The sequence below is a fragment of the Ursus maritimus genome, unplaced genomic scaffold (genome assembly GCF_017311325.1).
Source record: "Ursus maritimus isolate PB19 unplaced genomic scaffold, ASM1731132v1 scaffold_21, whole genome shotgun sequence".
Lineage (NCBI taxonomy): Eukaryota > Metazoa > Chordata > Mammalia > Carnivora > Ursidae > Ursus > Ursus maritimus.
Genome location: NW_024424564.1, coordinates 32,206,405 through 32,224,192, shown reverse-complemented (window position 1 = coordinate 32,224,192; position 17,788 = coordinate 32,206,405). Strand labels below are relative to the sequence as shown.

Below are 17,788 nucleotides of genomic sequence, written 5' to 3'. Positions count from 1 at the left end.
AATAAATACTTTTTGACTAACAGAATGAACACTTACCATTCCTTCCGTCAGGAATGCCAAAACCATTTTTACTTTGCTTTGCCCCTTTCATTTACCAACCAAGTCTTTGCCCCAGCTTTTGGCAAGGCCCCAGGCATTTCTACAAGGTGGGAATTCCCCAGCAAAAAGATAGATACTTGAGACCCAAAGGAAAGGGATATCTGCTGTGAATCCTGCCTTTTCACAAACTAAGTCCCTGAATCCTGGCAACAATCCTACAAGGTGATGATGCTGTTTCCACTTAATAGATAAGGAAACTGAGACCTCACGTCGTTTACACAGCTAAGAGGTGGAGCTGAGATTTGAACCTAGGTATCCTGGCTCAGAGTCCAAAATGGGGAATGTGAGGAGTCTGTTGACAGCATCCGGATATAGTACAGGGGCAGGGAGAGTGAAAAATGGCCTCCTCTTTCTTTTTCTGTAAATGAGACTTATTTAGGATTCTTGGGAGAGAGTGTTTTGGAGGTCTCCTTATTCTACTAACACTCATCCCTTTTCTGGTCTCTACTTAAATGAAAGAGTTGCTGTCTGGAAGCATCTTGGCTGGATTCATTAAGAGTAAGTGGTGAGTGTTTAGAGAGTAGTTAGAATCTCTGCTTTTGTTTAGTCATTAAGTCAATATTTGGTCGCCACAAAGCTAATATATTTAGTTTGAGAGAGCAAATCAGGGACTGTTTGCTTGGTTTGAGTTGTTTGGACAAGTCTTTCCATTCCATTCAGTTCAATTGCCGGAGCAGTAGTATAATGTGGTTTAAACATTTGAGCTCTCGCCACAGTCAAACAGGTTAAGTGGGACCAACTGGATCCCACTAGATAATAAGAATATCTTTTCAGTTTCTAAAGGGCTTTTGCAAAAAGATTCTCACACCAATCTGATGAGTAATAAGGAACTTCAACACTGAGGACAGTGGCGGGGGGGAGAGAAATGAGATTACCAGTTTTATTATGTGAATGTGCAGAGGAGTTACTTGCCTTCTTTTAGGAATCTTGTGATTAAACCCAATGCTAACTGAAGGGATTATGCTTCTTGAAGTGGTCATTAGAATTCCTGTGTGGTAGAAGACCAGGAACCTTAACCCAGGTGTTCTGACTCCACATGGCATGTTTTCCCTGCTGCCCTTCAGCAACCCCACAGGGTTAGTCTCGGGCTGGATCACTGGAAGGGCTAGACCAGCTGACCTGGCACTGGAGACCAGAAAGGACTAGCAGATTTTCTCAGTCCGGTATAATTTGGTGTCTGCCTCTGTCACAGCACTGTCCGAGCTTACAGGAGCTAAATCTAAGTTGGTTCTTTTGATCTTTCTTGAAAGCTCTGCATCATTTTGCACAATTGATCATGTTCTTCAAACCTTCTGCTTCTCTGGCTTCCATGTCATGTGTCCTACTTCTATCTCCCTGGTCATGGGTTTTTATACACAAACAGCCTGGATAATAGCTTGTATTTATTGAATGCTGCTTACGTGGCACACATTGTCCGAGTCCCTTTACATGTATTCACACGTATTCATTTATTTATCCTCATGATAATCCTATGAATCAGATGGTACTCTTGTCTTTCTTGAAAAGATGAGGAAATTTAGCAACAGAAGAAAAAATACACTGGACTTCATCAAAATTTCTGATGTTTGTGTGAAAGGACACTAGCAAGTGGGGCACCTGGGTGGCTCCAGTTGGTTGAGCGTCCGACTCTTGATTTCGGCTCAAGTTGTGGTCTTGGGATCATGAGACTGAGCCCCCCATCGGGCTCCCTGCAGCTCTCCCTGTGCCCCTCCCCTGCTCGAGCTCCCTCTCTCAAATAAAAATCTTTATTTAAAACAAAGGACACTATCAAGACTATCAAGAGAGTGAAAAGACAGCTCACCAAAGGGGAGAAGTTATTTGCAAAGCTTATGTTCAATAAAAGATTAATATCCAGAAAAAAAAAAAAACTACAACTCAACCACAGAAATAAGCAACCTTATCAAAAAATGGGCAAGGGATTTGAACTCAGCTATTTCTCCAAATATATACAAATGGCCTCATATTTGGTATTTTAGCAACAGCTGACATGTTCAGCACTGCCTTTTATGAAATAATTTCTTCATCCTGCTTTAAGGACACCACTTCTCTGTCACTAACTGCTCCCTCAGTCGCCTTGCAGGTTCCTTTTTGTCTCCTGACCTACAAACTTTAGATTCCTCAAAGATCTCAGTGTTCTGACTCCCTCTGACTTACGTTCATGACTTTAAACATGACCCAAAATGCTGACATCTCCCACTCTGGATCTTTCTCTTGAACTTAGACTCATATATCCAACATATCTCCAAATGCCTATCCAGCATTTCCACCTAATGATCAATAAGTGTTTCATACTTAACCTGTCCCAAACCAGCTCAGTTTCTACCCAGACCTCACTGGCTTCCCTCACTCCCTTCAGACGTGACCAGCCTGTACAAAAAGGTACACTGCATTCTCCATATCCCTCTTCCTTGGCTTTGTTTTCTGTATCGTGTTTACCACCCCCTGACTGCCGGGATATTGTCTGGCTCTCCCTCTAGTATTCAATGAGGGCAGAAACCTTCTAGTTCACTGTTCTGTCCTTAGCCCTGAGAACAGTGCCTGGCATACAGCACACATTCAAACTGAATGGCCTTGATAGCCTTGGTTAGTTAAAATATAAGGGATTAATATAGATTATGTGATAGATACAGAATTCTTCAAAACCTGGTACCCATGGCGAAAATAGTATCGGGGTCCTTAGTTGATAAAATGCTGGGCACCTCTGCATTTCAACTGCACTTCGACTCAATACTATTTCAGTAAGAAAAATTTTTGAATTTTGGTACTGGGTCTGGTCCTCCTGGCCTCTGGACATATACAAACTTAAGGTTTTTTTCCAGTCCAACAATTTTTTGTATTTTGATCAAGTTATTTCTGCAAGAACTAAACACTGCAGCCTTTCTCCTTTTCTCTAGGCCCTGCCCCAGGGTTAGCCTAAGAGGTGACAGCTTGAACATACACAAAATGATAAGCTTTCTTCTTCTATGTGAATAGAAGCCCAAAATAGCAATGAAATCCTACACATCCTCAACTCACCAATTTCTTAAATTACACTTTTTTTCTATTATACAAGTATTTCACATTTATTGTGGTGAAAAAAACCCTAAAAGTCACCCTATGTCACTGCTTAAGGGATTATCACTGTTAAATTCTTCAGATGTTAGTTTCATATATTTTGTATAGTAATCTTGTCATCGGCTATCAATACCAATATATCATAGCTTCATCTTCTGAGTTCAGGCAAGATAAGTAAATGGCTTCATGGCTAATAGCCAGGCATGGGTGCTAAAGAATAAAGTGTTGTAGATCAAGGAACAAGCTATGAGACAGAAGATAGATACTTTTGTTGCTGAAGGGCGCCTGGGTGGCTCAGTCGGTTAAGCGTCTACCTTCTGCTCAGGTCATGATCTCACGGTCCTGGGATCCAGCCCTGCATTGGACTCCCTACTCAGTGGGGAGTCTGCTTCTCCTTTTCCCTTTCCTCTGCTGATGTTCTCTCTCAAATAAATAAATGCAATCTTTAACAACAACAAAGATTCTTTTGTTGCTGAAATGAAGATAAACCAGAAAATTCTATTCCTATAGAGGAAATCTTGTAATAGGACGTTCCTTCATATTGAAAAGATTATGCCATAGAAGAGGAAAGGAGTAACATGCAATCATAGGGAACTATTGTTCCTTTCAAATTCTTTTTTTTTTTTTTAAAAGATTTTATTTATTTATTTAACAGAGATAGCCAGCGAGAGAGGGAACACAAGCGGGGGGAGTGGGAGAGGAAGAAGCAGGCTTATAGTGGAGGAGCCTGATGTGGGGCTCGATCCCATAACGCCGGGATCACGCCCTGAGCCGAAGGCAGGCACTTAACTGCTATGCCACCCAGGCGCCCCTGTTCCTTTCAAATTCTTACACCCCTTTTGTAAGTACTAGTATTAGACTGCTTTAAGATGTAAAATATACTTAATTCTTAGCTGGAACCAGCTATACTTTTTAAAACTACTATCTTCTACCCCTACCACTTTTTTTTTTCTTTTTTAAGATTTTATTTGAGAGAGCACACACATGAGCAGAGACACAGAACTTGATCCCAGGACCCTGGGATCACGACCTGAACTGAAGGCAGCTGCTGAACTGAATGAGCCACCCAGGCTCCCCCCTACTACCTTTTTATCCTCTTAATGTCAAGGTTGAATATTTCTTAGGCTGCTCACCTGTGTCGTAAATATAAGCACTCTTTCACCCTGGAATAGAATGACAAACTTGGCTTTACATAGTAGAGTTATATCTTTTCATTAAGAAATAAAGAATCTAAGAATTTTAGCCCTGGAAGAGAACTTTAGAGGTCTAGTCCAATTCATAATTAATGCTTTTTTAACAGAGGAAACTATACCTTGAAATGGTTAAATGATTTGCCCTGAGTTTTAGAGAAGTAGTTTTGTCCATAATCCGTCTACTGACTTCCAAATTCAAGGGCTCTGTGTACTCCTAGAGTTCAGCTGTAAAATGAAATGTATCTGCAGGCAACTGATGATAAGGATGTCTTTTACAACTGGGGAGGATACTGGATTCTGACACTTCATGTGCACAACTTTGAGTGAGAAAACTACTGAGCCTGTTTCCTTACCTTCAAACAATATATTCAGGTTCTAGGAACATGTTTGATGCTTAATAATATTTTGTATATAAATGTAAACATTTTCTCATAGGGACACATTAAGATCTTTTCTCATATTAGGACTGGGGTGCCTGACTGGCTGTCAGTAGAGCATGATTCTTGATCTGGGGTCATGAGTTCAAGCCCCATGTTGGGCATAGAGCTTACTTAAAAAACAAAAAAAGTTCAAAAAAAGGTAAGTAGGACTGATTTTTGTATGAACAGATTCTGAAAATGTTCTATTAATTTTTACAGATGTACATTCGGGGAAAATTAGTATTTGCCAACTTTATTTTCAATGGCTATAGCACATCTGCTAAAGACCTTCAAAAGCAAATTGTGAAGACGAAGAGTGATTATTGTACAGGATATTTCCTACCCGATGACTTCAGGATCCGGTAGAGTAACTACACATATTCTGCCTTATCTCGTGCTTTTCATTAGTAAATCCCAGACAAGGGCCAAATGTCAAGAACTGCCTTTATGAATGCTTGTTTCTTGCTTCAAATCTTTTCTGAGAAGAGGTGGCTTATCTATTTAAAAAGTTCAGTTCAGGGGCGCCTGGGTGGCACAGCGGTTAAGCGTCTGCCTTCGGCTCAGGGCGTGATCCCGGCGTTGTGGGATCGAGCCCCACATCAGGCTGTTTCGCTATGAGCCTGCTTCTTCCTCTCCCACTCCCCCTGCTTGTGTTCCCTCTCTCGCTGGCTGTCTCTCTCTGTCAAATAAATAAATAAAATCTTTAAAAAAAAAAAAAAGTTCAGTTCAAGTCCATTTGGAAGCGTCATTGAGCTTGCCAACAAGACACCACGAGCAAAGCTTACCCTCAAGGGTTGAAAAAATTTATGCACAAGAAGGAAATTGAATGGTGGTGGACAGGTCCAAGAAATACTGGGGGTTCAGTCCCTTTCTGAATTTTGTGATAGATGAATGTATGGAGATGGCAAGCAGTGGGCAAAAGAACGATATTTGAATGGTGGGAATATGAGGAAAATAAATAATGGGTGTGTTCACTGGAAGAAATCAACTGCTTCCACATGTCCCTTCTCCACAGCACCTGTTTTTCTACAATCTAAAAATCAGGTCGTGGGCATTTTCTTAATGAATTTTTTTTTTTGTTAAATACATTTTTGTAATAGTAAAACAAATAGGTAAATAAAAGTTCAGTTCAAGGAAGGCCACTTTCTCTTTAACCAGCATTCAGTCTACAGAGCCATTCTGGAGTTACCATGAATGTTCCCAGTATTGTAGCTAAGCTTAGAAAGGTTCAGACCAATCATTCATTCAGTTACATAGGACAAAATATGATCCATTGGATCATATTAACCTTCTTCTTAATTCAGTATGTCTTTTCTGTCGGGAAGGTCATACAAGTCAACAAATGTAACATGATTAGAATGTATCTGATGGCTGACAGTCACTGAGAAGGGTGAAAATCGAGCTTTTAAAATTCATCTGCTGTTTTCACTCTGATAAATTTTCATGTGAGGCACTTTAATGACCAAACAAACTTAGACTAATGAATCCATGGCTTCCCTAGAAAACTGCTGTCATTTGTTGGTATGGTAACAAATTCTGGAAAATACTATAATAGAAGAAAAATAGAGATAAAAGGAAGAGAAAAACAATTTTTACCTTTTGGCTAATTCATGTTGCAAACACCAGAATAAAAACACACACACAGAAGACACAAAGTAGTACAGATTTTATTAGAGACTTGTTAAGCTTAGGAGGAACAATAATACAGACATATGCAAACCTACTGTGCATCCTTGTAAAAATCCTTTAAAAATTTGATATGCTAAAATGTATCAAGTGATCAAAGAAAGTATTGATGAGAAAGGCTATAATCTCAAGTCTTCAGGTAGGGTAGGAAATTTACAGTTCTACATAAAATATAAGTATTCAAAAGTAAAAATTTAAGTATCTCTGAATGAATATTCTTAAATGATATTTTTTAAAAAATACAGCTTAATACTCCAGTGTTAAATGAAGAATGAAGACTGACTTTAGAAACTTACTATGTAAACAAGCCTGACGATAGTTCACACGCTCCTGTTTTCAGTGTTCATACAATGTTAAAAGAGAATGCAAATTCCAACCCCCCCCCCCAAATACTGAGAACACTTACTGTATACATAGTAAACACAAGATGGGTTCATACATTTCATGCTATGTCAAGAAATAGTTACCTATGCTCACAGATTAGGGCATGGATACTAGACTGTTGATATCAGAACATTTTCATGTTTGGGTGAATGCAAAACGTCATAAATTTTGGAAGACACCAATATAAGGCTCACCTATTTAATTCTAATATAGTTCATTAGAAAAAAAAGAATCTGAAGAATTGGGGCACAAATTAAGAGTGAATTTACAAGACAGTGAATGCATTTAAATCATTTGACATTAAAAGGAATAAAAATCCAAAGATCTTTAGATCCAAAGGCTGTTGTTTTATCAAAAAGAAATACATATACTAATGTATAGTTTTGATTTATGCAAACAGGAAACACTGTCCAAACAGGAAAACATTGAGAGAAAAGGGTAAACATAGTACAATTTAAAAGGCAAAAATAATAGAATCTATGGGATGAAGCGTCTATGTGATGAATGTAGTACAGAACTAATCCCAGGGTTGAATTCTGCAGAATGAGCCTCAAGCTCACAGTCCTATTTTATAGGATAACTCATTGATCCATTTTTTTCCAGTGACAGGGCTTGGAGGAACAGCACAGTTTGGGGCTCTTTTCACAGTTGGGAGTCCCTGATTTGTCTGCAATTTTTTAAAACATGGTCTAAACCTACTGAAATGTCATTTTACCAAAAGTATATATTTCCATTGTGTATCATAACCTTTGGATTTGGGGACTTTACATGCCTTTTCAGAAATCCTGTCCTCAAATTAAGTAAAATAGCAATGTCACAGTTATGATGTGAGACCACTTGATGAATCAAGTAGGTCAGAATCTTTTAAAAATCCAGAGCAGCAGGGTACAAAAATAAAGAAACTTGCTAAAAACCTTATTCTGCAAAATACTTTAGCAATCTGTGAGGTATTAATCCATTTCCACTCTATCATCCTAGCTTGTTTCCACCAACCATAGCAGATTCTGAAACCTAGTTTACAATGAATCTGACAAGGGACTTGGTGTCTACAAACGATGCTAAGGATCTTCCCAGACCTGAACCTAAAAAGCAAGCTCAAAGTGATATGGTGGATTCAAGATTAAAAGAAAAAGGCATTGATCTCCAGAAACAAAAGTTTAAAATTACTTAGCATTGGAGTTACAGGGCAAAGACCAAATGCCTTTCAGAAACTATGTACAATTAAATGAGACTGCTATCATATTGTTGAGTAGAAAGTGAGAAAAACAAAAACAGAAAACATTAATTTCGGGGGAGAAATTTTTTTTTTGGTGGCTAAATTGTTTCAACCATTAAATAGAGATAGAGATCTGATAAGTTACAAGAACAATTCTCCCACCAGCAATTAGTAATAACCATATTACACATCACATTTCTACTGCGATAAATTACTTTAATGTCAAAGTCTGGTAGACTTTATTTTGCTATCCATTGTTATTCCTCTAATTTTAGAAGGATTAACCAACCAATTTTTGCTAACTGTTGGCACACATACAAAGAAAAGTGAGTTTTGGTGAACGTAGGATGTCTAGTCAGCCTCAGGTTCTCTTCAGTCTTCACACTCTTGATGTTCCAGGAATGATGCGCGAGTTTAGGTTGGTTCTAGGATAGGCCCAGGGGCCTGGTTTGATCTGGGATCCCTGGGACCATACCTAGAACAAACCCAAACAAAACCAAACTCCTTGGGAGTGCTTTCAGCTCAGGTGACTTCTGGACTTTTCACCCATATGGACCTCCAGGGCTGTACCAGGACCATACAGCAATCTTTATGGAATGGGAGTGGCATTTCTGGAGTTTTCTGTACGTTTCCAGGTGCTAGTACTGTTCAGAAAATACTTTGACTTAAAAATTGAATTAATTTTAAATTTACTTGGGAGAGGAAAAAAGATCTAATTTCTTAGGATATCAGAAAAAATAAACTTGTAAAAGACATGCTTTAGTTTTAGAAAAGATGTTCAAAGATGAAATAAACCCATTTGTAGGCAGCCAACCTTTAGGAAATGCTCTAAAAGTGGAAAATGTAAAGTTCAAAACAGTAGAATTACCCCTTATCTTGAGAAACTCTTAAGATACAAATATGAGGGGAAATATTTCTATGATGACTCACAGAATATATTCACTTTGAAAAATAGTGTGTCAGAAGTACACACCACTTAAATACTGTCGTATTTCAATAACATGTTTGCCACGTGCCGAATGAAATTCAATAAATAGGGACGAAACAAATTAACTCAATTGCTGACAGGTTAAAATGTACACCATTTAAAAAATACCATATGCATTTTAATTTAGCACACATTTTAGGATTTCCATAAAATCAACTCCTTATTCATAAAATCAGCTCTTCATGTTATGCTTTTGTATATGTGAATCCTGGAATCAGTTCATCCTCTTTTTTGATTTATAGCAATTACACTGAGTAGAATCACTTTCCTCTCACAACTATACTCAAGGACAATTTTTCTCCTTGTATCACCAACCAGGGTTGGCATCATGGCTATTCTGTAATGGCAGTCTCAACTCAAGAAATGGGTTTGGGTCATCGATTTTTAAATGAATATTATATCATAATTCCCTTCCAGTAGCATATGAATAACGTTAGGTGATGAGTCATGACCATAGACTGATTTTCCAATAACCCTGTATATGATGGATGGAGGAATCAATGTATGGACTAAAACATAATCAGCCTATTGGTAAAACTAAGTTATTCAAAGCCAGGTATCCCTTTCTAGAGAGATTTGAATTTTACTTGCAAACATTATAACATGCAAATTTCATGTTTATTTTTCATTCAAGAGAGAAAAATCATCATGCTTATTTAACATATTAAACGATAATTTAAACACGCAAAATAGAGAATGGGAATTTAGTCATTCAAGGATCTGTCAATATCATTAGCTCTAACACTGATAACTTTTGGCAAGCTTTTAACATACATTTCATTGAGCGAAAACAAAGATACTGTCTTAAAATCCTGCACAAAGAATAAATTCTTTGTGGTAAAACTGCCTAGAGTCTAAAAATCTTATTACTTCTCAGCTCTCTGGGATATCAATAATGATAGTTTTCTTATTTCCCAGGACTCAGCCTACTTCATGTTTCAGAAATGAAGATGCATCTCTCTAAAAACAAAACCAAACTAGCCAAAGAGATTCTTAGAAGTATGTGGTATCCAATTTAGAGAGTACTGCAGAAAAAGCTAATTTGAGGGACTGGTTTTAATCAGAGCCAAAAGATTAAAGGATAGAATATAGAGAAGGTAAAGTATGGAAACGAAATGGTTCCCTTGTACAATAACAACTCTTCTATTTTCAGAGCAGGTATCGAATTTAGTAACTTCACTTATTTTAAAGATAGCAATGAAATAGGTAATGAGTAATAGATACCCACAAAATCCATGCGTTTAAGTATAATCCAGTTTTTAGTCTTCACTGAGTCAATTTACTCTTACTTTATATATTACTCTAGCTGTCTTAGTTACCTGGTTTCCAAAACCAAAGCAGACTAGAAGGAGCATTACGAAGGTGGAGAAAGGCCATTGCTACGGACACACTTAAGCAAGCAGTAATTGTAGGAGTTGAAGGAATCAGAACTACTAACAGAAAACAAAGATAAAATGAAAAAAGCATAGCAGAATGGAGCCACTTAGTAAAAGGGCATATAGCTCTCAGTGCCTAATTAGACTATCAGTATAATAACTTGTTAATAATGATCATTCTGCCATCAAAAAAGATTAAAATGATTTTCATATATTGTTTAATAAGACAGCAATGCATACTGTTTTAAAAGGATTACCTTCAGAAATTATTCCAAAAATTTTTAATGCTTAAAGGGGTTTAAGCTCTATAGAAAACTCGGATAGCTAGAATGAGTCATTCTCCAAATATTCAGTTAGCCAGTTCTTAGTAAATTAGCCATGCATGTTTAGTCTCAAACCTATAGTTCTAGAATATAAATCTTGGTGAACAGAGAGTTGGGAGTCACATTTATAACGCTCTAAGTTTTCAGTCTGTGTCCTATACTAGGAACAATCAACAAGAACAAAACATTTAACATTTTCCTAAAATATTCACAATGATTTGTATAAAGATGATAGTCGCATTTTCTTTTACAGTTGAATTCATTAATGGAGAGTCCTAGAAACATCAACATATAAAAACTGAATTAATACTTTAAATATATGGCAATCACATATTCAACCAAGTATTTTTAGCAAATCCTTAGTAAAGAATGAAGAGGCAAACAAAAGTATGCTAAGCAGCCAACAGATACCACAAAGTCCATGCACATAACTGACTGAAAACACCCCTTAGCCTTCTTTCAGTCTACTTACTCTTATTTTAGACACAACTCTAGCAAGCTTGCAATCTGGTTTCTCAGGCCACGGCAGATTAGAAGCAGCAAATGAGGGGCCTAGTGCAAGAGGCAGGCACCCAAGACAGCAGCAAAAATGACAGCTGATTTTAAGGGAAGATAGAGAAACTGTGAAAACGAGACATAGCCCAAAAAGCACAGCATCGCAGGGTCACAGAGTAAAAGGATACAGAACCTCATCTATCTTAGGAGCCCCTGAGGGTGCATTTCTGTTTATCACCCTGTGATAGGAACCAATATTCTTAAAGATGACAAAGAAAAAGTTAAATTAGATCCTAAATATTCTAGAAAAAAGTGCACAAGGTACATCCTAGAAATTTTCCTATTCAACTATTAAAAAAAAAGTTAAGAATAAATGGATTTGCCTCAGTTACATGGAAAATTAACTCACACAATTAGTTACCTGTCAATGGTAAATTGTTACTGTACTTAGGGCCTTTTTTCCATATTTTCTCTTCCATTAGATTTGTAGCTTCATTTTCTAATAGAAGTTTGAATTACACAGATATGTTCTTATCCATAGAAGTGGAAGAATAAATCTTTGCTTTGTCTGGTTTTCATTCTTGGCATCTACAGTCTTTCGGCATTTAAGTTCTTGTTTCCTTGTTTTGTTTTGATACAGAAACAATGTATTACAATTAAACTAAATCAGCTGAACTTTTCTTCCCATATGATTTCTAATAATTTATCAATATATTTCACATTTTATATTACTTACAGTGTATAAATAAAAGTTGGTCACAGAGTGAAATGACCCCTAGGGTCCCTTCTGATTAACACCCCATTGACTTAAAATTTTGTGACATGTATCAGAACTTAATTCTTTTTATGCTTTAACATCAAAAGCTTCTCCACCTTTATTATGTGAATCAGAATATTACTATTTATTTTTTTAGAGAAACTTTTTAAATTTTTTGACCTATTTTACTAACATACTTATAACCAGATCTTGTTTTTCAGTCTCTAAAGTTTCACTTATTTTTTAACTACTTCTGAGAAGTTAGAATTCACCAACATCACTTAACAATCCAGAGAATTTGGTTTTTGCTGGAAAAATTCCCCACGACATTATTAGGTCACCTGCACCCATAGCTTTTAAATGATGGATCTAAGATTTAAACTCAAGGCTATCCTTCTGTATTAAAGCCTTAAAGCCATATTCTTAAATTTCCTTAGAAATTTGCCTTAAATGTGTTTCTCCTAGTGTCCAAGTAACTTGAGAAATCAAACCTGAGTCAATACATCAGTCGCCAAGTAACTTGAGAAATCAAACCTGAGTCAATACATCAGTTCTTAATTAAATATATTCAAACATACAATTTTAATGAAGTATAATTTTAAAAATGACTTAACTTATGAAGTCAGATAATACAGACAACTTAAATATATAAGCAGAGGATCACAAATCAAACACCAGCAAGAGTCTGGCCCCAGATATGCCAGATATGCCGGGTTTTAATGAAAGCTGAAAAAAATAACCTTTATGACAACCGTTACCAGATCATTTACTGCCATGACTTTCCTTACTGTAGGCAAAGGGTAAAAATCTTGTCTTCAAGAATGCCCCAAATAGCTTCTTTCATGCATTCTTACATTAAGTACTAGGTTTATCCTGGTAAAATAAACTATGGAAATGTTCACGTTAAAAGCTGTTAGGATATTACTCCTAACAAGAATTATCCTGTCCAAATATCATTGTAAAATCTGGAAAGCACAATTACAAGCGTTGCATCACAAAATATTTTTTCCAGAGGGCTTCTTTTGGAAGGAGGATGGCAACTATTAAGACTAGTCAAAAGCCTGATAATAAAAAGTGAAATATTCTTAGAAAAGTAACAAACAAGAGTACCTACATATAATTACATTGGCCTTTTTTTTTTTTTTTTACTTCCTAAGGTATTCATGGTAAGAAAAACAAAGTCCTAGAGAGAGGTTCTTAGATTTTACTGGGCATAAACATCACTTAGGTGTCATTCCAAAATGACCAACTAAGAATGGATTGGGAGTATGGCCCCAGTCTGCAATGAAAAAATCAGACTTCGAATTTATTCTAAGGTAGGTGCCCCATAAAAAAAACTGAGAAACACTGACTTTTAGACTATTATAAGAGAAAATTAGGAATATTCACAGGGAATTTAATATTTTATCCTAGAAGCATTTTAAAAGATGAAAGAAATTTTGAAAACTACACAAAAAAAAAGAAGCTTCAGTTAAAGTCCCAAGATCCTTATATCATGGTTTCAACAAGTAGAATTTTCAAGGAATTAAGTTAACAACTAGTGAATAAAACAGATCAGGCTAGAAGATTAGGAATTCCTAATTAAAATCAGTCTTTTAAAATTAAAAAGTATCACCTCAGAGAGCACTGAATAAAACTGATAAAATATTATGAAGATATTTTTCCCAAACCGCTATAATAAAAATAATACAATTAAAGAATTAAAGTTATTAAACTCTAATTCTTGCTGTGTAAGGTTACAGATTACGAGAAAAATTACCAAGTTTTTCCATAATTGCTTCTTCTAAATCCAAGGAGAAAAGGAGTTATCAAACTAAGTAATTTAAAAAGAAAGTATTATTATTTACGAATACAGTCGTCAGTCTCAAAACAAGATTTGTTTTTTCTTGAAATTTAGCTGACTATTGCTAAGTGGTAAACTGGGCCCACCCTAAGATAATCCTAAGAGCTTAATTATGGATAAATCCCAGAATTTTTGGCAATAGGCAGAAGAGGGTCTCTTATTATTCATATAAAGCAGAACGAAGTTTCTCCTCAGGTTAAAAAATAAATTTCCAAAGATTACTGGAAAAAATTAAATAAAAATCCCCTTGGTATACATAAAACTACTAACTCAAAGTGCTATAAGTCTACAGGAATCTGAATAATTTCTTAACTCTAATCTACTATATTCATCATGTAATCTCCTCTCTAGGACAGCAGCATAAATTATTATTCCTATACTTTCCCCAAGTAATGTCTTATAAACTATGTCAGTGTGTAAGAGCTGTAAGTTTCAAGAAACAATATACTCCTGAAAATGTCACATTTTGAAAATGTAATCATTTAACACTGGACAATTTGGAAAGCAACCTCTTTTAAGAGGTAGTTTGTAAATGAAGTACTAAGGAGACAAGGATGCTTTCCAGGAAGCAGACAGGATGTTTCCAGAATCTCATTAAGGTGGAGAGGGTGTCGCGTCACGTTAGAAATCAGCAGCTTAAGTGACTGGCTTGTGTTAATGGCACCCAATTATCTGTAGGCAAACCTAAACAAAGAACTTTCTGCAAAGTTGGGAATGGGGCCTTGGACTATAGGGGTCCCACTTTGACATCGTTCCCTATTAGTTATAACAAGACCAGAAGATAAACACAAAAATAATTGAAAGGCTAATTTTTAAAACAGTACAATGTTTTTCTTTTAAAGATTATTAGGACATCTTAAAATTAACTACCAAATACAGGTATGAACAAGGAAACATAAGAAACGTGTAACAATCCCAGTATTTCTGACACTACTTTTTAGTTCCAAACCCCAGTACACATTAATTGTATGAATTCAATTTTTTTTTTATTCAGAACCTGCATCTTTAAGACTGGTATAAACAAAAATAAAATACAAACAAGTTATTAACATAATAGCTGCAGTTAATTACTGCGAGAATACAGTAAAAAGGAGTCATACTAAATGTTAATGTTCTTGCAACAGAATTATCCCAGTCATTTTAGCAAATTCTGGCAAGAAATGATAAATTTGTTTCTTACTAAAAGTACCTAAAGAATTCCCAAGATCAATCAGTTGTACTGCAAATAGAACAGCAGTTTATTCAAAAGAGCCCTTACCTTCTTCTTTTCCTAAAAGATTTGCCATTTACAGGTTAGCTACTATTTTCAGAGCAGTTGTTCAACCAGGGTTCTTGCTGTAAATTCACATCTTAGCTTTATATATAGTAAACGTAACACTCATTTTCCCTTTCCAGTGGATTATCTAGTGTTGAAGCTAAAACACCTGCATAAAAGCAACAATTTAAAATCCTTCATGGTTCTTACTTCTCTTCTACCTCATTTTTATTTTCTTGTATTATTTGTTCTTCCTCCTCATCACCAAAAGTCTGTTCCTGCATGGTGGTAAAGGAGAGAGATCTAGTAGCCACTTCTGCAGCAAGACCAGCAGTGAAGGTAAAATCCGGTGACAGCTGGAGCCGTGCCAGCCTCTGCTTAATGGAGGGCTGTAATAAGTCCCTGGAAGTTGCATGGGCAGTGGACAGGCTACCTACATCTGCCTGCTGAGATTCCTCTTCACTCTCACATTGGTAACACACTCTTTCTTCAGCTCCTTGGAAGAAGACTTCATTTGCAGAATTGTCTTTATTTTTACCATCTAGAGGGTTTTCAGATAAATACTCAGTCCTACTACTTATTTCATTGTCAGCTGTGGAGGGTTTACTATTTTCCTCTTCAGTGTCATTTTTACCAACTGTCCCCATATCTGAATCCACTGATGGTTCTGAATTACTTATGGGTTCCACTGGGTCTACAGGAGACAAGGATTTCAACACAGCTTCAAGGAAAAAAAAAAACAAAAACAAAAGAAAAAAAGAAAGAAAAATAATAACTAAGGACCCAGCAATGATTTAAACTTTAAACTTCCAGTAGTTTTTTCTTATAAAGAACAATAAATAAAAGCTAAATAAAACTTTCTAGTAAAATCTATGTAAATTTATAAATCCAGAGACCTTTATAAGAGATAGAATGCCTAAGAAATGAAATGAGATGGGGTTTTGATGAAGATTTTATAACACCTCACACATTCTCTTATTCAAAATATTAAAGCAGTGGTTCTCCAAGTGCGGTCCCCAAACCAACAGCATCAGTCTTACCACCAGGTTATTTGATAGAAATGCAAATTTTCGGGCCCCACCCAGACCTACTGAAGGGGGACACTGTGAGTGGGGATAAGCCCTACACTTGACTCTGATGCACACTAAAGTTTGAGAACCATCTTATGAAAGAATAAGCAGCATGATTTTTACTGATAATGTGTCAGTTAAAAGGCCTAAAGTCATCCAGATAATAATCGTATCTTCAGCACATATATATTTACAAGTTAAAACAGCATGGAAAAAAAAAATGCACACAATTCAACTTACTTGCCAACCACCTAACAAGACCCTGATGAAGTAAAGCCATAACTTCTACACATTTTGTAATGTCACAGAAAAATAGAAAACAAAATCTGTATTCAAAATCAACTATTGTACAAAGCATAACACATAAATATTTTATCCATACGGCAGAAGTTGTCCTTTCAAGGAAAATGAAGTTTTATTTAGCCCCTCTTGATGTTAGTAGGCAGTGGGTTGCTTGCTAGGCAGTCTCTCCTCCCAGTATGAGGGGTTAGTACAATACAATATATTAGGAAGCATGACGGAAGAAAAAAAAAGTGCTTCTTGAAGATCTGGCGTTTATTTAAAAAAATAATTTGTAAAAGGTGTCCATTTCCAAGAAACAGATCCCTAAGCTGCAGTAACTCCACTAGAGAAGCAGCAACAACAGAAAAAAATGGCCACAGCAGGTTCCAGTGTAGAATATCCCTCTCTAATTCCATTCGGACTTTACCCCTGTAGGCAGAGATGAAAACAACTCTGGAAGATGTACTGAAATTTTTCATGGAAAAAGCATTTTATGGTATAAGCAGCTTTTTACTTATTTTCACAAACAAAATCAAATCAGCATTACTGCCCTTTCAGATGTAAACTACCAGAAGCACATACCTGAAAAAAGACACACATTTCTTTCATTGTTATATCCTTGCCCATATTGTCAACAGGATAATTTTAAAGCTACATGGAGAAAATACTAAACAATAAAAAGGATACAGGATTATAAACAATGCTATTTTCAGTCTTCCTACACATTTTTAGTCGATAAATCTAGTTCTTAAAGAATGCGACATAGATTAGACGTTGATTGATATCCTTGATTATTGCTAATTAAATAGGACATATAATTGGTACAAGTGGAGGATCAAGTGTTTACCCTGCTGCAATGTGAGCCTCCAGGAGTACAGGGATTTTCGTCTCTTGATCTATGTACTAGGGACTCAGCAGGAAACAGTGCCTCAGAAACTACTTGTTGAATGAATATTTTGCTGAGTGAACACTGGGGGGGATAATAAAGCCCCTACTGATAGAGATTGTAATTTCATTATAGAGACAAAAACATTGGATGCATAGAAAACAAGAGTGCCTAAAACATAATAGTCTCTGATTCATGTAGGCCCAACATATGAACAAATAGGCTGCAGGAACTCTTTACTTTACTTTTTACTGCTGCTCCTGAAAAGTTCTTAATCTGCTACATATATTGCTGCTCAAGACTTTCTTCCAGTTCCCTTCAGTGCCCCTCAGATTCATGGACGAGCAACTGGTGGAAAGGGCAGCTTGGTGGAAAAGACAGAATTCTTGGTATAAAGAGATCAGCATGCATGTTTTTCTTTTTTTAAGCTTTTTTTTTTTTTTTTTTTTAAAGTAAACTCTA

General features: G+C 36.2%; 2 protein-coding genes across 16 annotated transcripts in view; one reads left to right on the top strand and one right to left on the bottom strand.

The window, feature by feature from the left end:
* LOC103660116 (uncharacterized protein C3orf20 homolog) overlaps window positions 1–5,352 on the top strand; it is a 110,535-nt gene extending 105,183 nt beyond the window's left edge. For all 6 annotated transcript variants that reach the window (XM_040637335.1, XM_040637338.1, XM_040637337.1 and 3 more), the window contains one exon: window positions 4,985–5,352. In XM_040637335.1, the coding sequence (XP_040493269.1) occupies window positions 4,985–5,131 (147 nt within the window). In that variant the 3' untranslated portion in view covers window positions 5,132–5,352. The remainder of the gene's footprint in view (window positions 1–4,984) is intronic.
* A 1,064-nt stretch (window positions 5,353–6,416) lies between these two features.
* Window positions 6,417–17,788, bottom strand: part of VEZT (vezatin, adherens junctions transmembrane protein) — a 70,123-nt gene continuing 58,751 nt past the window's right edge. For 9 of the 10 annotated variants that reach the window (XM_040637326.1, XM_040637327.1, XM_040637328.1 and 6 more), the window contains one exon: window positions 6,417–15,809. In XM_040637326.1, the coding sequence (XP_040493260.1) occupies window positions 15,295–15,809 (515 nt within the window). In that variant the 3' untranslated portion in view covers window positions 6,417–15,294. The other variant, XM_008687702.2, reaches the window with a different exon arrangement.